Raw genomic sequence first — 21,718 nt, 5'->3', positions numbered from 1 at the left:
TCTAAAAATCCCCTGTGGTGATTCTACTTTGAATTTTTTTAGGAATCTTCATACAGTTTTCCATAGAAAACACATCATTTTACATTCCTACCAACAGTGCATAAGGATTCCAATTCTACACATCCTCATCAATCTATTTTATCAACTTGGGAAATTGAAACATGGAGATAGAGTAACTTGGTGAAGGAGGGCCAACATTTGAACCCCAATGATCTGGCAGCACAGTTTATAGTCTTAACCAATCAACAGCACCCACCAGTGTACATACAGTGTGTATGTTCACACTGTCTGAGATTTTAGAAATCCCCTTGAGGGACAGCTCATCCTTCCTCTAAGAAACCTGATGGCAGGGCTGATAGTTCTGGTACTAGACACAGAAAGTCATATGAGAAATCATGTAAGAACAGAAAATGAGATCTTCAAGAGTAGCTGATACCTCCATTCACTGCCCACCAAGTTCACAGAATTCTTCATCATCTCAACAAACTATGATAGAGGCATTCTTTTCTTTTCTTTTTTTTTTAAAGATTTATTTATTTATTTATACAAAATCGGGGTACAGACCAGAGGCGCAGGAGGGTGAGAGGATTCACCAGAGACAGAGCGGGTAATAGAACAGACAGATTGATGAAATACACTGCTGAGGAGAGTAGTGGGCAAGACAGGAGAGGTCTGCCACGCCATGTGGGACCCTCGCCTGGCGGCCAGGATCAAACCTACACTGCAGAGGCTGCGGACAGCTTCACAGTGTGGCGCTCAACCGCCTGCACCACCAGGAGAGACCCAAGACATTCTTTTCTTTTTTTTTTCTTTTTTTTTTTTTAAAGCTGTGTCATTATTTTATTTTTTTTAAAGATTTATTTTTTTATTTATACAAGCACTGGGTACAGTGAGCAGCGCGGGAGGGTGAGAGAATTCACCAGAGCCAGAGGGGAGAGCAGAGCAGGCAGACTGACGAAGTACACTGCTGAGGGGAGCAGTGGGTGGCAGGAGAGGTCTGTCGTGCCATGTGGGACCCTCGCTGGCGGCCGGGGATGGAACCGGCGCTGCAGAGGCTGCGGGTAGCTTCGCAACCCAGTGCTCAACCACTGCGCCACCAGGGAGGCCCCAAGGCATTATTTTCTTAACTTACATTTTCTCAGATGAGGAAATCTAGGATCAGAGAGGCTACCATACTGTCCCTCATTACTGAACCTGTCAGTGACAAAAGAGGAATTGGAATCCAGAGTGATGTCAATCCCGTGTTATTACCATTGCCTTATGCTGAGGGCATGGGTGGCTGAGATAGGAATACTGACAGCCTGAAAGCCTGTGGTTTTCAGTAGGCTGGTGGCCCTGCCCAAGAGACTTGGGAATCACGCTGTGTGTGTAGAGCTGTGCACTCAGGCTTTATACCAGGAAGATGCCTGAGTCAGCCCTTGTTCCAAGGAACGTGAACCAGCCTGTGGATGTGGGCAGGACTGAGGCAGCTATGAGGATTCCTGTATACAAGATACCAAAATGAAATCTCACCAAGTTCAAATACACAGGCTCTAGGGGAGCACAAGGGAGGTTAAAAAAATTCTTTGAAGAGAACTGAGGCAAGTCATATGTACTGAGGAGGTCAGAAACCCAAGAAAACAGAACTTAGTGTTCAGGAAATTGACTGCAGCTAATTCTCATATGCTCAACCTTACTTCTTCAAACTTTAATTCTTAGAAAAATAGTTATGACATAATATTAAATTAAAAAGCAAAATGCAAAATTATATATATACTAACACTAAAAATGGGGGAATTTTGATTTTCTTCACTAATTTTTTCTGAAACATTTAAATTTCCTATAAATACATATTGATTATTCTGTTATCAAAGGGTAGAAATAAAAACATACTGATTGAAATACTGGTAGTCAATACTTAGGAAGAGAAAAAAAAAGAAAATTATACATAGAATAGTTTAAAAATCCCCAAGTACTCAAATAGGCTACGTCAAAATCACCTGAGACATTTGTAAAACATATGAACCTCTAGAGCTCAAAGACCTACTCAGTCATAATTTCCCTGGGTAGGGCCAAGGAATCTAGGTTTTTAACACGTTCACTAGGTGATTATAACATATTTTATCAAGGAAGTACAAAAGTGCTTTCAATTTTCTTTTTAAGGTTCCTGGTAGAGCTGCTTAACATTAGGAAAAATTTATACTGGAATGCATGATCTTGAACAATGAGAGGAAGAGACTGGATGTACACTCTAGCGGCCTATTGTCTTACCGTTTGTCTCTGCAAACTTCTGAACATCACTCAGGGTTTTCAGTTCTTGTCTTGGACATTCTGATACACACAGTGCTATAGACTTGATCTTCCGGTTTATCAAGTCCAGATTGCATGGATCCAAAAAGAATACATACCTAAAGCATGGAGAAAAATATTGAGATGTTACTTCATAAAACACTCTGCCTCACTGCGTATTTTACTAAGCCTAAAAAAAAGAACACCTATTCCAAATGCCTTCAGATTTAATCATACATGACAAACACTTCACAAACCTAATCACAGATGAATTTTTTTTAAATAATTGCTTATAAGTATGTTTTTTAACATGTGAGCATGGAGCAACTACAGGAATTATATTTTTCTTGATCTACTCTTCTAATATTTAAATTTTTGTAATGTGTACTTTATAATCAGAAATTGTCTATTTTGGTTTTTTAAAAAATAACTAACTTTATTTTATTTGGTCAAATTAATACCAAAAAATTACTGGAATATCCCAATATATCTATGTAGTGGGAATGATAGTTTATATGTAAGTTTTAGTTAATAAATATATTATATATAAAATTATAAAATGAATATATAAACTTCAGCTAATGAATATATAATTATAAAAAATGAATTCTAAATTTGTATGGAATTGAGTATATCAACTGAATGGAGACCAAAGGGATATATACCAAAACTAGCTAAAGTTAGAATAAAGCTATTTCAGTTTTCTTTCTTTTACTTTTTAGAATTCTCACATTCTAGAAAGAATGCAAATTACTTATAAATGGAGATATTATTTATTGAAGTGGTCCATTACATAGACACAAAATAACCCCCAATACAAGTTATCCTTTTTGCATCCTGTACATTTAAACTTAAAAAAGGAAGATTAGTTAGAAATTGCTAAATTTCTTTTTAATGTTATAAAGTAGAATAGATGACAAAGACTGGGGATGTTATCATTTGCCCAAACAGAAAGTAAGAATCAAATACTCTTAAAGGAAAGACTCTAACATTATTGATCAAGAGAAGGAGTATAAGTTGGAAGGGTTCCATGCAACAGTTATAGAACCTCCAGCCCTGGGTTCACAGAAAGTTTTATAAATTCATATATCTGCAAATAGCCTTTCCTACATCATTAAACTCTATTGCTATGCAGAATATTATTCAAATCAGAAAACATAATTAAATATAAAAGTTTGGTGACAAAATTGAAAAGCAAAATTATAAAGTCATTACATGTTCTGAGATGGACAATATAAAAGGATACCACAGGAAAAAATAAGTCAAAGAAAAAAGAGGGGGGAGCCAGATAAACCTTTGCAGGTGGAATAACACTGCACACTTCAGTAGAACAGGTACTAGTACTAGAACCCAGACTGAGGTCAGGTATAAGCTATAATAAAACTAAGGAAATAAATTTTTGAATCTCCATAAGGGGCCCCAATACCATTAATGTTGTATCTAGATAAAAGGAAAGAAAAGAAAACAGGTAGAAAGATGTGGTTTGGAAGTGGGATTCATGAACTGATGACAAAGAGTTAGGGTATAGGTGAAGGGTTTGGTGACATCTGTGGGGAAGCAAGCTTTACTTTACTAACTTTTCCTCCATCTGCAATGTACATCTTACTGAACATGCCAATGTCCGGGACCCTATGCAAAAAAAGGGGGCTGCACAAAGCCAGCCCTTGGGCAAAGAACACTCAGGTCCTTAAGGCTGTCAAAAACTGATCCTTTACTACCACCCCCACTAATACTATAACAATAGAAATTAAAATAATATTTATTGAGTACTTACTATGTACCCAACACTGTATTAAATCATTTACACAAATTAAGTCATTTATCCTCATGGTAATCCTGCTGTGTATTTCTGGGGGTGGAAGGAAAGGTAGATGGGCAGTGGAACTCGAGTTGGGTGGAGTTAAGTGCATAGCTCCAAGTGACAAGTAATTCCTTGAGAAATAGCTTTAGAAATCACGTGACACCAGAAAACCAGACTTGGGAAAAGGGAATGAAAACCAGAGGCTTCCAGCCTCCCAGAAGGCATAGACTGGATCAAGGCATCACCCTTTACAGGTTCTGAGACTGTTCAGCCATCAACCTTGAGAAGAAAGAAGCAGATCTTCAGAACTGGTCTAGCACAGGTACAAGAGAACAACAGGGTGAGAATAAGGCTATAATGACCATATACTGTAAATCAATACTTCATGTTTTCTAGCCTGTGGATACAGTTTAGAAGAATCTACTTCGACAGAGTAAAAAATAATTAAATAATTTTTTAAAGTAATTAAAAATGGTGTTACTTATGCACGCGCGCACACACATACACTATACTTGAAATCACCACTTACCTCCACAGTCCAAGAACACAGTGAACTTAATTTCTTACATATTTTACATATTTGAATGCACGTATGCCACACAGGATTGTACATACACGTACACACACAAAATACAGGTCTTAGCTTCAGAATCTATTAACACTCGACGTCTGGTTGCAGCAAACTGTCACATTCATGACTTTATTTTATTGCCACAACAACTCTAGGAGATGGGGGTCATCCAATTCCACCATAACAAAGCTGAGGCCCCAAAGGCCTATCTAAATGGTCCAAGAGAGCTAAATAAGAGCCAGAGCATGGATTAAACCTACTCCTTCTGAATTGTGAGTTTCACTGTTTCCAATCTGTTCTATTTTCAAAATATTTCCCACAAATAATTTTAACTATTTTATATTAACTTTGAATATTCTGTTTGTAGCATTCTTTATTTCATAAAATTCATGGCAACCTATTTATAAGTAATTATATTTTAAGTAATTGGTATTTAAGTGAATATTTACAGAGTAGGAATAGTGCTGGCACCAAACAGACAAATTTATGATTCATTAGAACTGCACTTTCTTGCCTTTTGATTTGAAAATGCCCTTAGCCAGGTAAACAAATCATTACATTAGTTTCAGTTTTCACAACAAACAAAACGAACTATAATGTGGCAATTTTATTTCCTCAACAGAGTAACAAATAACTGACTTTTGACAGTATTACAGGATTTTGGTAGACCAGATTACTATAACTAACAAATCTGTAGATGAATTGTTTTCAATTAAGAGGGCAAGAGATACTAAGTAAGAGGTTATAAAATATTTTAGAAAGGTTTCTTAAATCCTCAGCTTGCTTTCACTCATCCACCAGGTTGGGATGGACACAGGCATGCAAATTCTGAGAGAACATCTCAGACAACTCAGATTACACACCTTAGCTCTACAGACCATCCTTTCAGTGTGGACATCCACTGTTACAGATAATCCTAAATTGAAATTAAAGCAAATTTTTTCATTGCTATCCTCAGTGAGTCTGCTAGTAGACATATTAATAACTTAAAAACCTGTTTTGATTAAGTTCTATCTCCTTTAGGAGAGCTGGAATGAATATAATTCCACAGGTGGGGATGAAAGAAGGAAATAAAGCAATGAAAGAAAAATACTCCACAAACGAAACAAGCATTGCATTTACAACACACACATAGCATGACGACATGATCGGGAGAAGAACAGGTTTCTAAAGAGAACGGCAAAATAGTCTAAGCAAGCTTTGAACTTACAAATCAGATGGGAATAATGTCCAGATTAAACTGTAAATCAAACATTATGATGGACAGTAGATAAATGTATATTATAGTCAAGGTAGTTTCTGGGAATTATTGAAAGAGAAAAAAGATGAATTCATTTTAAATCAAAATTCTTAAAATACACTAAAAAGTTATCCACACAAGGCAGGAGAGAGAGAGAACTAAATAGTCTCTGACACAGTGAGCTAAGGGGCAGATGTGTCAAAGATGAAACCTGGGCAAAGAGGCAAAGGTTGGGCGTGAAAGATGTAAGCTCACACAAAGGACGGGAGGCAGAAGAGGTGACTTTTAAAGCTGTGTTCAGAGCAGGGAGATGAACACTGAATGATCTGATCAAGATAAACATGTCAGAGATGGTTCAAAAACTATATTTAAGCTTTTATTTTTGCTTTCGTCTCTTCACAGAAGATAGGACAAGATGAAGAAAGTAAGATTTAATGAGGAATTATTATGGGCCACAAAGCATCTTAGGTGGTGTTCTGACACATCCTAATTCACAAAGGGCACCAAGACTTACAGGTCAAGCAACTCCCCAAATGCTACAACTGACTTGAACCCTGGGACGACTGGCTCTTTCCACCAGTGCCACTCCAATTCAAGCTAGAAAGTGAGAATAAATGTAATGGAGAGTCAGTTACAGACAATCAAGTCAGGCAAGTATGTCCGAACAGTCCTCCTCTGGGACACCGGCGCAGATGAAGCCTGCCTCTGACATGACATAGCGCTGTCCTCTACATGGGGGCAATGCTCCTGGGATAAGGATTAGGTAGGATGATGTGCAAATATTTCATCCACACAATAAGCGTTACTAAGTGTTTACTAAATGTTCACTCCTGACCTAGGCCCTGGGGATACGAAATTCATAAAAAAGAGTTCTTGAATGCAAGTAACTCACAGTCTACACAAGAGACAAAAAACAAATGTGTGCATTTCAAAATGACATGTTTATGTGGCAAGGTTCAGATGGTAGAGGACACAGTACGATTCTGCAGAGGTTAAGAAGTTAGAGGAAGCATTACGAAGGAAGAGGCAGTATCTAAGCCACATTTCAAAAGAGAGTAGGAATTTTCCAGACAGATGGGGAAGGGCACATTTGAGGCAGAGGGAACTACAGGTATAAAAGCACAGAAGCCCAAAAGAACGTATTTAAGGTATTGCAAACAATCTGATATGGTGGAAGACAGGATGGGACTTCGAAGGGCTACAGGCCAAGGAGAAGCAGGAAACAGAAGAAATAGCCTTTCTTTAGAGTAGGAGGGGTTTACAGCTCTGTTCCTTTAGGCAACATGCTTTCTAATGGCCATGCACAGTGATGCCCTGGGAATTACAGCTCCTCAGGTTGGAGGCCAGAAGAGGGAGGGCTGGCACACCGGCATCACGGTTCCAGACACAGCCTTTGCCATTAAATTGCCTCCTGCTGCCATGGCAACTCTCTGCGGCAAGGTTTTTTGGAGCAAAAGGTGGCAAGCAGATACTAGGTCTGCTGGCCGCCTCCTGCCGAATTTGGCTTCTCTCCTCTCTAATCAGGACAGAAGCACTGCAGCACTGAAGCTACAATGCCGGCTGAAAAATCCCTGTCCCCTTCTTCTTGAGTGATTCCTGACATGTGTTCTCCCCAAAGGGAAATAAAAATGGAGTCTGATCATTTTTCCAATGATTACTTCATATCAATTTACAATATACAGTCCCTTTCTACAGAGTGTGGTGTCATTAATGAATCACACCAAAGTGGAAACATGACAGCCTAGTAGGGGCTTCTGTTGTCACTAAATATGAACTGTAGAGAGCCCTGCACCTGTACTTCAGCCACAATGGAATTCTGTCTAGAGGCGGCCTCTTACTATGTGGGTTGCCAACAAGGCAAGACCAGTCATCTCAGCCAGGGTTGGACCCAACTGACCCATGATGGGCTGTATTAAGTAAGGCTGGAGCTGCAGGGTCAGCACACTACATGGATAAAACCCAAGCTAATCCAACACAATCAACTACAATGTATAATACATAATTAAGTAAAAATTGATTGGCCTTCCAGGAACAAACTTAAAGGGAAAGAAACATGTAGAAAGCAGTGATTTGTCTTTAAATTATAACCCGGTGGCGCAGCGGTTGAGTGCTGGGTTGCAAAGCTGCCCGCAGCCTCTAAGGCTCCGGCTCTGCAGCTCCAGTTCGATCCCCGGCTGCTCCCCGGCCACCAGAGGAGGGTCCCACATGGTGCGCAGACCTCTCCTGCCGCCTGCTGCTCCCCTCAGCAGTGTACTTCGGTCCTTCTGCCTGCTCTGCTCCCCGCTCTGGCTCTGGTGAATTCTCTCACCCTCCCGCGCTTCTGACTGTACCCAGTGCTTGTATAAATAAATAAATAAATAAATAATAAATCTTTTTTAAAAAAAATTATAACTCTAGATAGTGACAGCAAGAGGTGCACAATATTCATAATGTCCTAATGCTGTATGGACACATTAAAGAGAACAGAAGAAGATGGTGGTGAACTGAGGGTAACATGATGCAAGGCGATAGAGGAAAGTCTTGTCACTATCCCCAATCCTAGTGAAGAAAAGCAAAAACTGTCTTGAGAAAGAAAGCATTTACTAAAAGAAAAGTCTAAGCATGTACCACACCTTCAAAGACACAATGAAATGCTAACCCACATGGCAGTTGTCCATACTAGCATTTCTGTGGCACCTGATTCACAGGTAACTGCTAAGAAGAAAGGCTTTTCACTGTCCCTTCTGGTAAACTCAAAGCATTAAGAGCTCAAAATGAAGAGGTGGTAACTAGCACAAAATGGACGGACCCTGAGGTGATTATGTTGAGTGAAATCAGCCAAAAAGTAAAAGACAGTTATCAGATGGTCTCACTTATCTAAGGAATACCCAAAAACCCCCCACAATTATACACAAACAATAGGAGAAATAAAAAATTGAACTTGACAAAAAAGAAAATAATGGTTACCAGAGGGAATAGGAAAAGGGTGGAGGGGATGGGGCATGGAGATAGATGGGGGTGTGGACAAGGGTGGTTTAGTGGAGGCAATAAAAAAAAGAGCTGAAAACAACTTAAAACTGTGGAGGAGGCCCATGGATCAGATTAAGACAATAATACTCAAACTATATTTATCTCTGTGACCTTACTTCCCATGGGTCTTCTTTCTTTTCTTCAAACACTCACATACTTTCACCTCAGGGCCTTTGCACATCTATCTGCCTGGAATGTTCTTTCTCTAGATAGCAGCATGGCTATTGTTAGTTCCCTCATCCTTACTGATTCAAAGCTTCACTCAAAAGTTAGCATCTCAAAGAAGCCTTCCCTGTCAGCTATCTAAAATGCCAGTTTTCTACTCCCATGTACCTTATCCATCTTTCCTGCTTTATTTGATTCTCCTCAAATTACAGTCACTAACACACTGTGTATTTTGCTTATTATCTGTTTTTGCTGGTACAACAGCAGCTCTGAGAAGGCTATTTGACTGTCTAATTAATCACCATATCCCCAGTGCCTAACACAGTGTGGAATAGGGAGCTCCACTGCTGCTGAATTAATAGATGAATGGTAATTGTGTAAGGTTTTGCCAAGGAAGGTAAAAGTAGAGGGAAAAATAAAGAACATATTTTAGCTGAAAAAACACTCTCATTCAGGCAACAAAAATTTATTGAACACCTCTGCTGGGTGCAGGACTAAACAAACACTAGCAATATAGTGATAAATGAGACCAACAATACAAACAAGTGTCTTCCTTCCCAGCATTTACAGTCCAGAAGTAGGGAAGCAATTAAAAAATCAATGCATAAACACTATCACAGAGAAAAGGGGACAGGCAAGGATCATAAAAGGGCCCCAAAAATGGAGAGCCAGGATTGTAGTTTCCAAAAGAAGGGAAATTTAAAGCTAGAATCTAAACAATGAGCAAAAGTTATCAAGGTGTGATGAAAGAGCAGATGGTTGGATAGGCAAACTGTAACTAGATCATGTGGGGTCTTTTTTTTTTTTAAGATTTATTTATTTATTTGTTTGTTTATTTATACAAGCACTGGGTACAGTCAGAAGCGCAGGAGGGTGAGAGAATTCACCAGAGCCAGTGTGGGGAGCAGAAAAGGCAGACTGACGTACACTGCTGAGGGGAGCAGCGGGTGGCAGGAGAGGTCTGCGGGCCATGTGGGACCCTCGCTGGAGGTGGGGGATGGAACCAGGGCTGCAGAGGCTGCCGGCAGCTTCACAGCCCAGCGCTCAACTGCTGCGCCACCGGGGAGGTCCGATCATGTGGGGGTCTTAATAAAGATATTAGAAAGTTTGGAGTTGATCCTAAAGATGCTAGGAATCCACTGGGCGTTGAGATTCTGGACCTTGGTGAAATTTTGAGTTTCCTGAAGTTGTGAGCAAAATTCACCAAAATAAATATGGAGGATGAATGTGGAAAAGGCAAGAAAGAAAGGTGACTGGTTAGGAGGCTACTGAATCTCTACCAAGAAATGCTGACTTGGACTAGGGTGGGAATGGGAATGAAAAGCAGCAGATTTCAAAAGCATTTGGCACAATTAAGAAAACTTTATAACTGATCATATGTGGTGGGAAAGAAGAAATTAAGAACGATGTTTGGCATCTGATTTAGCCCAGGCTGGCTAGCACATTCTGGTGGAGACTTGTGCTCTGTTCAAGAAGGGAACTCAGAAGGAGAGATAAAGGTCATGTTCCAACTTTAGAAAATTTGAATCTGGGTGTCTGTGGAGTGTCGAGGTTGATCTAGACATTTGGTTATAGCGTTATAGTAGAGAAATCTGGACAGAAGACAGAGATTTTAGAATTGTTGACATATAAATGATAGTATTACTCTAAGGAGTGCTTGTGATCACCAGAGTGAATGTGTAGAGTTGAGATTCTGGACCTTGGTGAAATCATGACTCTCCTAAAGTTGGGAGCAAAATTGAGTGGGTAAATTTGCATGTCATAGAATAGACAGTTCATACTTCAAAATTTAAGGCAAACTGCCAAAGTACCCCAAAGAGATTAAAACTGAGAGTAAAATAAGACAAGCAAAGAGCCAAAAGAGATTCTAACATTGCAAAACAAAGGCATGGGACTGCAAAAGCATGTGGGATGAATAAATGATGTTCCTACTTAGCTACGGTGTCTCTATCTTCCTTATACACGTAATGTAAAGAGAGAAACAATTACTGAAATGGTAACCAAGAATCGGTTATCAAATTGAGTCTCTTACACTAAACTGAGACAAGAAAACAAATTAAAAACATACTTAAAAAATATTTTACAAGAGCTACAAAAACCAAAAGGCTTCACTTAATCTAGTTAACTGGAAGAACACTCCTAAATCAAAGTTTATTGTTGACACTAGATAGAGGAGATATTCTCAAAATCAACTTGTTTCAGCATTCACACTGAGAAATAATATATGCTAAGATCCAATGGCCATGGTTTCAGTTTTCATTTTAGTTTAACAGTTTTATCGAGATATAATTCACACATAAAATTGACCTATAAACTGTACAGTTCAATGTTTTGTACAATTCAATGTTTAAGTGTATTTTATAAAGTCATTTCAACCATCACCATTATGTTACTTTAGAACATTTCATTGCCCCAAAAAGAAAACTCACACCCATTTGCAGTTACTATCCCCATTATGCCTATTCTGGGCATAATGTCTTAGGCAGTCATTATGCCTATTCTGTGCAGTTCATCGAAGTGGAATCATAAAATACGTTCTTTTCTGATGGACTTCTTTTACTTAATATAATGTTTTCAAATTTCATCCATGTTATACAAGGCATCAATATTTCATTCCTTTTTATGGTTGAATAATATTCCATTATATGCATGGATTTTGCTTATCCAGTCATCAGTTAGTACATATTAGTGTTATTTCTCTTTTTGGCTATTAGAAATACTGCTGTGAACGTTTGGATGCAGGTACTTGTGTGGACATAAGTTCTTATTTATCTTGGGTAAATACCAAGGAGAGGCACATGCTGGGTCGCATGGTAACTCTACGTTTAATATTTTGAGGAAATGTCAGACTTCGCAGGCAGTTACATCATTTTATGTTTCCACCAGCAATGCCTAAGGGAAAGCCACATCTTTGCCAAGACTTGTAAATATATGTGTTTTTTGTTGTAATTGTAATTGTTCCACTGAATATGAAGTGGTTAACTCATGGTTTTGATTAGCAATAACATTATGACTAATATTATTGAGCATCTTTTCATGTGCTTATTGGTTCCTCATTCTCTTCACTGGAGAAAGTCCATTCAAATCCTTTTCCCATAAGTTCCTATTTAATCATTGAGAAACACAGAGTAAGAGAGAGAAAGACGCTAGATATTATTTCAAAAATCACATTACAAGAGAAAATAAGGATAAAGACAGAGGGAAAAAAGAGCACTTAGGAGAAAGTATAGGAATCAAAGTACCCGAGATCAAAAAAACTCCATTGGGCAAAGAACACACAAGCTAGAAGGAGAGAAAGGTTATGGTTAGAATTCTTGAATTAGTTTGAATTGATTTTATAGGTGGAGCAATTAAGGGTGACCACAAAGACCAAGCTGTGACTATGGAAGAATGAATTCTGAAAGCTCCACTGAGAAGAAAGTCAAACAGTTCCCAGGGCTAGAGTGAGAATCAATGAGACAGAACACATGAAAGTGCTTTGCAAACTACACAAATATAAACTTGGTTAAAATAGCTGTGTTGCCCTTTTGTTGGTTAAAAAGGGAAGATGCTTTGATAAGTACTTTGAAACTTGCTTTGGAAAATGATAATAAATAGCAGTTTAACATTTATGACAATGCCAGGCAATGTGCTAAGAAGTATATATCATTTTTCAAATTTATTCATCCAAAACACCCTAGGAAGTAGTATTATCTTCAATTTCACAAATGAAGATCTTCAGATCAAGCACAATAAAGCTTTTTTCTCCTGTGTAAAGTGTGCTGGCTTACAATGTAAATTAACACTAGTTATCTGCCTATTGGATCTATCTTTAGACATATCCTCAATGATATGATAAATCTTACCCATCATATGAAAACTACAAGTACTCCTCTTATTGTATTGGTTTTATCGTTATTATCAGAGAATAAACTTTCTGATAATCAAACATGCCCACCTTGTAATTTCTTTATTTTATTTATTGCTTTAACAATTCATAAATGATGTCCTCTCTACAACAAAGGTAAGTCTAATTTATTTGTTTAAAACTTCTTATCTCATCTAGAATCTATTTTGCATGGTGTGGGGTTAGAATCAATCTAAATGTTTTCTTTATATTATTATCAACACTGCTTTGGGTTAAACACACATTGGTTTTTGTTTCTATTTTATTTCTCTGGTATTTAATCACTATCAGTTGATTTCGGACATTTCTATTTTGTTTTTGTCCCATTATTAGTCTATATTCAGGTAGTCTTGTTAATATACTTTGTAATAGGTTTGGATCTAGAATGGCAAAACCCCATTTCTTCCCTTCTATGTTACACAATCACTAATTAGGCAATGACAGCTACAGAAATGTGACCCTTACTTAGATAATGAGTAACCCCCACACATGTTTTGTTTGGCTCTTATACTAATTGTCAATATTTGAAAATCAGAACACTAATAGGTACACTGGTCTGAATGTGTCTCCCCACCAAAATTCATATAGTGAATCAAAAATTCAAAGGTATTGGGAAGTATTTAGAGCTGGGAGGGGAGGGGTAAAGGGGTTGATTAGATTAGGAGAGTGGAACACTCATGAATAGGATCTGTGCATTGTAAAAGAGGTTCCAGAGAAAGCCCTCACTTCATCCACTGTGTCAGGACACAGCAAAAAGATGCCAGCTATGATTCACAAAGAGAGCCCTCATAAGAACATGACTGTGCTGGTGCCTTGACCTTGAACTGCCAACCTCCAGAACTGAGAGAAATTTGCTGTACTGGGTTATAGCAGCCTCAATGGAGGTCATCTGGTCTCACTACTTTCTTTCTGTAAATAATAGATTTCTGGCTTCTCTTGAAAACTTAGCATCACTAGGCCCATCTTCTCAGATGCTAAAAATCAGTTATAAGTGAATAATAGCATTCTCCTTTTATGAGGCACACACATATGAAGTTCAAAGTGTCTAACATTCCCTGTTGTCTTCTTATTCCCATCCCACTTAAATGATTTATAGTGTATGCCCAGAGACCTTTGGATTTGGAAGCTCTGTTGAAACCCACCAGTTTCCTTTCTGCCTTCAAAGTCAGAAAGTTTGCTGTTAATTTGGTGCTCAACTTCAGTAATAACACTTTGTCTAGATTTCTGGTCTAATCACCTCTCTATTTCTGGTATGAATCCTGGTATTTTATCCCCATTTAATTGTCTTACAATGCATGCACCTAAATCTACTCCTCTCAAATTATTTTGTGAACAAGAATATTTTTTAAAAATGTCTTTTGCCTGAAGTTCTTGCCTCCTTCTTTATTTTGTGATTTACACTATTAATCAAGTTCAATTCAAACCCTATTGGGATTTAACTGGTGTTGTATTAAATCTATAAATTAGTTTGGTTTGAATACTATCAAACAGAAGTAGATTATATTTCTCTTATTATTTTTTCTTTCTATTAAGCATTATAATTCTCTGTATTTACTCCTATATCTTTCTAAATTTTATTTAATAAAACAAGTATTATCTTTTTCATTATTTCTGCCTACTGATAAAATAAATGATGATGGAATTCAGTTAAGTGTATGTTTTATGACCCATGATTTAAGCATCTCATTTCAAGATATATTTTGTTGAATTTAACATTTAGATTATAGTTCCTTGTCATTGGCAAATATTATTTTTCTCTATATACCCATTCCATTTATCATTTTTTTATATATTTGTTGAAGCTAATTATTCAAAACAGTGTTATAAAATAAGGTATTATATTAATTTAAGATAGACTATTTCTCTATAATATTGGTATCTGCCATTACTAGAAATTCCATCTGCTTCCTTTTATGCCCTCAGACTTTAAATATATTTTTGACAAAAGTGCCAACATAATTCAATGTGGAAAGAATTTTTTCAATAAATGCTCCTGGAATATGTGGGCTTTAGGATGAAGTAGGGGGAGATGAATCTTGACCTCTTACATTGTACAAAAACATTAAATCAAAATGGACCACAGATATAACTATTAGGGCTGAATGAATAAAAAAATTCCAGAAGAAAACTTAGAAAAAAATTTTTGTGACTTTGGAGTACAGGAATTTCTTCAAACACTAAAATAAACTAATAAAAGATACATTTTTATTGTGTGGCTTAAAAATTTATCTAATGAACAAATTGATCAAAGTTAAAAACTTTCACTTGTCAAAAGATACCATTAAGAAAATGAAAACATAAACCACAGAGCAGTGAAAACATTTACAAGATATCTATTTGACAAAGGTCTTGTATCCAAAATATATAAAGAACTCTTATAATTCATTTTTAAAAAGCCAATTTGTCTAAAAATGTGCAAAAAATTTAAGTACTTCACAAAAGAAGATATATGTCTGGTCAACCAGCACTAACAAAGATGCTCACTCTCACTGGTCAATAGAAATGTTTTAATTAAAACCACAATGAGATAGTGCTGGAATAGCTGAAATTAAAAAGACCAACAAAAGAGAAGACAGATCAAATACAACCCTCATGCTTTCATAGTAGGAATGTAAAATGGTGCAGTCACTTTAGAAAACCACCAATTTGTTATAAAGTTAAACATGTTTTACATATGACTCAGCAAATACCAATCATAGGTATCTACTCAACAGTAATGAAATATATGTCCACAAAACATAATGCATTATTCATAATAGAAATAAATCAAATATGGAAATGGCACAAATATCCAAATATTGGTGAAAAGATAAACAAAAGGTGGTATAGCCACACAATGGAACACAACAGTAATTAAAAAAGAACAAATTACTGTTATATTTAACAACATGGATTTTTACATTATTATGCTATGTTTAAAAAGCCACATAGATAACACAACACACTGTATGAATCCATGTGGATATTATTCTAGAAAACGGAAATCTATACCTACAGAAAGCAGACCAGTGGTTGCCTAGGGATAAGGATGGGGCAAGGATGGGCAGCAAAGGAGCAAGAGGTAATTTTCTGGGAATGACAGAAGTGTGGATTGTGGCAGAGAGTACATTCTAATATAATTATCAAAACTCAACTATACATTTAAAATGGGTAAATTTATATGCAAGTTATATCTCAATAAAAGTATAAAAATACAATAATTTAAATTTCATCCTTAAAACACACTTTACAAAATCTAACTTAATCTAAAGTGAATCAGTATACCCAGAAAGAGGACTGGATTTTGTCCTGCGCTTCTGGAAGTTGACCTCTAAGCCTTATAGGATTGTCTTTATTTGCCTGAGGCCTTAGATCACAGTCTAACAATGTGAGTTAAAGTGGACATTCCAGACCTCAGGGTGAGAGTCGACCACTTAGAAAGATCAGCAATATCATACAGACTGGCAGTTTTAGTTCATGTGGTTATCAGCTTAATCATAGGGGCTAGATACTGAGTGAGTCACCTAAGCAAAGAATCTGCCTGCATAATGGAGTTCCAATAAAATTCTGAACACTGAGGCTTGGGTGAACTTCCCAGCTAGCAACACTCCATGTGTATTGTCACACGTCAACACCTGGGAGTTAACATGTCCATACTTCATGGGAAGAAAACCCTGAAGCTCTGCCCTATTCACTTCTTTTGTAACAGGGTGGTCCCCAGGAACCTCCCCCTTTCCTGGGGACCACCCTGTTACACTTCCACCCTGTTACACTTTCATTACCTGATTTTAATCTGTAACCTTTCCCTGTAATAACCACAAATATTGAACCTAATGTGGTCTTGTAGCTATCTGAATTTGTAACTGATATCAGACATGAGGGTATTGTTATGGATACTCAAACTTATAATTAGTGTCTGAAATGAGGGTGGTTGTTTGCAAACTGTGCACCCTCTAATTTCTTAGTAGCCCTCAACTCTCAAATACAGATGAACATTAAGATGGCAAACTAATGATAACAAAATTCACAGTTGAAGTGGTTATTAATTTCCTAAAGTACAATATATTACAAAGGTCATACCTACATGCTTAGATGTAACTGACAAAAGCTTTTTGGACTCTATAGCTACTTGGTTAATGTGGAACCAAACCACATAGTGAGACTGGGTTGAGCAAGTGTAATCGGCTGTTTAACTAAGATGTGGCAAATGTACACACCTAAGATAATAACACAGAGGATAACCAATCACCCTGTCCTTGTCTGGGTGCACTCATGTCATCTAATTTGGCTAGTGGCTATTTACTTCCTTATTTAGTGCCAGGGACCAGCCTGGGCAAACTGTCATGTCAGGGGTTCCCGTCCGAATCTGAGGGATTGGGGAAAGGGGGAGGGGGAGGGGGAGTGAGGAAATGCAGACACCTGATCAGGGAGCAGACATCATCCTGCTGAGGGTCTCAGCAGCCCTTTATTTGTACATTTCAAGCAAACTGTGAGAATGCATAAGCATATGCATTAAGGCAGGAAGATAACAATTATTACATCTTTCTCAAGAACAGCCAAGGGTCTATTTGCCCACCTGCAGAGATCGTGACATTTATTATTTTTTGATTTAAAGAAGGCACAGTTGCTAAACAAAAGTGTTCTTAGAGTAGTCATTTACCTTAAACAGTCATTTTTATTACTAGCAAAAAGCTTATGTGACTGCAACTAACATTTCTATGTTTGCCATAGTGAAGGATTAACTAAGGGCTGAGGGAAACAAAGGGCAGGAAGTTACCTGGGGGAAGGGAGACAAAGGGATTTTTTTCTAAATAACCTATAAAGCTTAGACTAACATCTAACCAAATGATTAAAGCAAAAAACAGAAGGCTTTTATATAGAAATCATCATCTACAGTATAGTGTTTCAATATTGATTTGATATTAAGGAATGAAGGGCCTGGAGGGCGTTAATGCCAGGCAAGCCACACTGACTCTTCCCTATCCCCCAGCTCTCAATTAAGGGAGGAATTCTCCTAATCTAATAAAAGAGTTTTTTCTATCTATTACTCCTATACTTACCTAGTCAGACTAGTTTTCGTATTTAACTTTAAGATCAAGGGAAAATTTCTTTTTCTGTAAGATTGCTGATTGTTGTTTGTAGTTGTAAGGCACTACAAATATTTTATCAGGGGCAGGGTAGGAGATGGTTATAGCTTTTGGTCCCCAGAATGGTTAATACATGACATATCAGTAGTTGTAACATTGACTATTTTCAAGTGCATTATTTGTGCTGCCATGGTTATTAGCTCAATCAATCACAAAATTGTTGTTGACTTATTCTTAAATGCATACTCTAACAGCTACCATACTAATTGTCACATCCAGAGGAATCAGCCCTAAACAAACAGGAAGAATTTAGCAGGAGCCGGCTATGATGCCTCCTGGCTTATTTGGAATTTTCTTACACTTGGAGTATGGCTCCCGTCTGTCAACCAACTGCTATTTTTAACTTTAAAGTAAGAGAATTTCCTTCTCCATTTAGCCCTTGCCTCAAAAGACCACAGTATCCATATTAAAGACTTGGCCAAGGGACGTTTACAGCCTTTTGTTCCCAGAAGTTTTTTCACTTGTCAGTGTAAGGCCAAATGTTGAATTACTGCCTTTTGGCAGAGAATTACTAATTTTATAAAAAATGTAATATTTGTATCACACAGTGCCATTTGCCATCAAATTGGTTATTCAGTAATTGATCAAAAAGCATTCACAGTTTTACTTTTAAATGTGTATATTAACGATGGTAGAAACTAGCCATAAACAAATAAGGAGAATCTAGTAGGGTCAACTAACAAGATTCTGACTTTTCAGGAATCTGCTCCATGCCCAGACCTTTGTCAGACGACATGAGTAGTATGGCTCCCAGCAATTTAGATATCTGCAAACTTCCCAATTTTCTACCCCTGCATTTTCTAGGTATGTAGTTGGATCTCTCAAATTGTTAGCAGTATTACCTATGGCAAGTATTATCCTAGAGGAAGAGTTACTAGCAATATAGATGTTACCTTAGTAAAAAGTTTTAAAAAGTCAGGCTAAAGAGTGGTATGATCACAAAATGACAAAAAATATTTTCCAAAAAGGTCTCCATAAATTTACCCTCTGAAAATTTAGCTAGCACATTTACAAGTTTTTATATTTTCCATGCAAGAAAGATAAAAGCTTTGGAAGAAACTGTATAAACAATGCCATAAATTTCCATTTAGAACATCATAAGTGTTACCATCTAAATGCTTATCAATTTGTGGCAAAATGAGTCCACAAAAGCAAGTTCAGGTGAAGTTCTGTTGGGGGAAAAGGATGTCGTAAAGCTAATTCCATACAGGCTTTATAGACTCCACCCCCACCCCAGGTCAAAGCCAAAGACACTGGGAACTCCAAATCCCATCACCACCAAAGGGAAGGTGGCTGGGACCTGAGGGTGGGGTTAAGCAGCCAGGTTTGGTATAAAGCCAGACACGCGGGCTTTGGAGGGGTTGCCCCATTTTGGCTCTCCGCCAGCTCACAGCGTCCGGCCAGCTCTGAGAGTGCCTTTGGGTTTCCAGGTCTGCGGATAGGGTAGGAAGCATTAAAGACTTTATTTCCCTATTTTCTCCCTGAGTTGTACATTTCCTTAATTCCCTTTCCCTTGTAAATAAACCTTTTATTAATCTTTTGTGTGTGCCTGTAGTGGAGTATTAATAAGTCCCTTTTAAGCATGTGGGTGAGGACCCACAGCCAGGCAACCCGTTTTATATCGGGGTTGCCCTATAACAGTTCTACCTAGGTGCTCTTTCTCATCATGACCCAGCTACAAGAGGTGGAAGGTTAATGTTGGAATTCGAGTATTTGACAGGAGGGCAAGGAGAGTGCTTTCCCTCAGAGTAAAGCCAAAATTTTCAAGGGCTCAGAGTATTTCCATTTATTCAAATTGCACAGTAGATTAAGGTACTACTTCTCTTCTCTCTGAAACCTCTACAATCACACAAGTCAGTGTCAGTGTTAGGGGGAAAGGATGTCCTAAAGCTAATTCCATACAGGCTTTGTGGACTCCACCCCCACCCCAGGCCAAAGCCAAAAGACACTGGGAACTCCAAATCCCATCCCCACCAAAGGGAAGGTTGCTGGAAACAGGGTGGGGTTAAGCAGCCAGATTTGGTATAAAACCAGACACGTGGGCTTTGGGGGATTCCCCTTTTTGGCTCCCCACCAGCTCACAGTCAGCTCTGAGAGTGTCTCAGGTTTCCAGGTTGGCAGATCGGGTAGGACACATTAAAGACTTTATTTCCCTATTTTCTCCCTGAGTTGTACATTTCCTCAATTCCTTTTCCCTTGTACATAAACCTTTTATTAACCTTTTGTGTATGCCTGTAGTGGAGTATTAATAAGTCCTTTTTAAGCGCGCGGATGAGGACCCACAGCCAGGCAACCCGTTTTATATCGGGGCTGCTCTGTAACATCAGGAGCTCCTTCCTGTGTCTCCAGCCTTCACCATACTTTAGCCAAGGTGTAGACTCAACCCACACTGTAGTTTCAGACAAGAACCAAGTTTTGCATTCTGGTTAGAATCCCCTCCTCTTAGATATAGGCTCTTAGAGGCACAACTTGACCCAAGAATACACATGACCATCCATTCACCAGTTCCCGACTTCCACCCCTTTCCTCCCAATCTCCCTGTGTGTCCTCCTTCTGGAGACCTACTTTATTCGATTTTTCCGTGAGCATGAAAGCCTTCCTCTGAACTTCCAATCACTTTACTAGGGCTCTAAAATCCTACTTAAAATTACTCTGTCCCTGATCACCCAGTAATTGGCTGACTCTTCAGCCCAACTGAACAATTTGGAATGAACATGTTACTTAAAGAAAGGGAGGCTCAAAGATGGAAGCATGAAAAGTATTTGACCTGCTGTTGCTGAGCAAAGGAACCACTAGCACAGACCACAGGTATAGAGCAGACAGCCTGTCTCTGAAGTTTGACCTGTGGCTGACAGCCAGCAAGAAAATGGGACCTTGGTTCCACAGTCACATGGAACCAAATTCAGCCAATAGTTCAAATGAACATGGAAGAAGATTCACTCCCCAGAGCCTCCAGAAAAGAACATGGCTCTGCTGACGCTTTGATTTCAGCCTTGTGAAACTTGGAGCAGGGAACCAACTAAGCCATGCTGTGCAGGCTTCTGATTTATAGAACTTTGTTGTTTTAAGCCACTTAGCTTGTAGTAATTTGTTACAACAGCAGCAGAATCTAATGCAATGATGCTCCCAGTGCTAGTATTAAATTGTTTTATTTTCCTGTCCACCCCTACCCCCCCATCCAGTCAGCTGTTAGGAACCCAGGAAGCTGCTTTCCATATGCAACATTTATGTAGGCTGTCCCAAACTGCACCGTCACAACTAATCTGTGTTATTTTGTCTTCCTCACTAGAGGAACTGTAACAGGGTGGTCCCCAGGAAAGGGGGAGGTTCCAGGTTCCCTGTCCCAACCAAATGGAGGGTTGAGCTGAGCAGGGAGAGAAGAAGCTGCAGAGGAGACTGAAGAAGGAAGCAAGATGGAGCCAGAAGGAGACCTGGAGGAGGCACATGGAGCCTAGAGACATGGGAAGAAACTGTGCTTGCCTTTTGGTCGTGGACTGGGTGACACAGATGCGGGTGAGACCCGTGGGGAGGTGACAATGACAGCTTTTATCTTGATTTTGATTTTGCTCTTTTCCTTCCGGGCTTGTCTGGTTGTTTCTGACCCTTTTCTGTGGGTACCCACTGGAAGATGCTTTAGACTTGTGGCAGGCTT

At 38.4% G+C, this 21,718-nt stretch overlaps 1 protein-coding gene across 1 annotated transcript in view; it reads right to left on the bottom strand.

Annotated features, from left to right (window-relative positions):
* Positions 1–21,718, bottom strand: part of SLC44A1 (solute carrier family 44 member 1) — a gene marked incomplete at both ends in the record, with an annotated part of 131,227 nt that overhangs the window by 47,031 nt on the left and 62,478 nt on the right. The window contains one exon of the mRNA XM_084239241.1: positions 2,251–2,387. Within this exon, the coding sequence (XP_084095367.1) occupies positions 2,251–2,387 (137 nt within the window). The remainder of the gene's footprint in view (positions 1–2,250; positions 2,388–21,718) is intronic.

Source organism: Talpa europaea (genome assembly GCF_964194135.1).
Source record: "Talpa europaea genome assembly, chromosome: 7".
NCBI classification, from domain to species: domain Eukaryota; kingdom Metazoa; phylum Chordata; class Mammalia; order Eulipotyphla; family Talpidae; genus Talpa; species Talpa europaea.
Note: the sequence above shows the minus strand (reverse complement) of the source record. Positions and strands in the feature narration are given on the sequence as shown.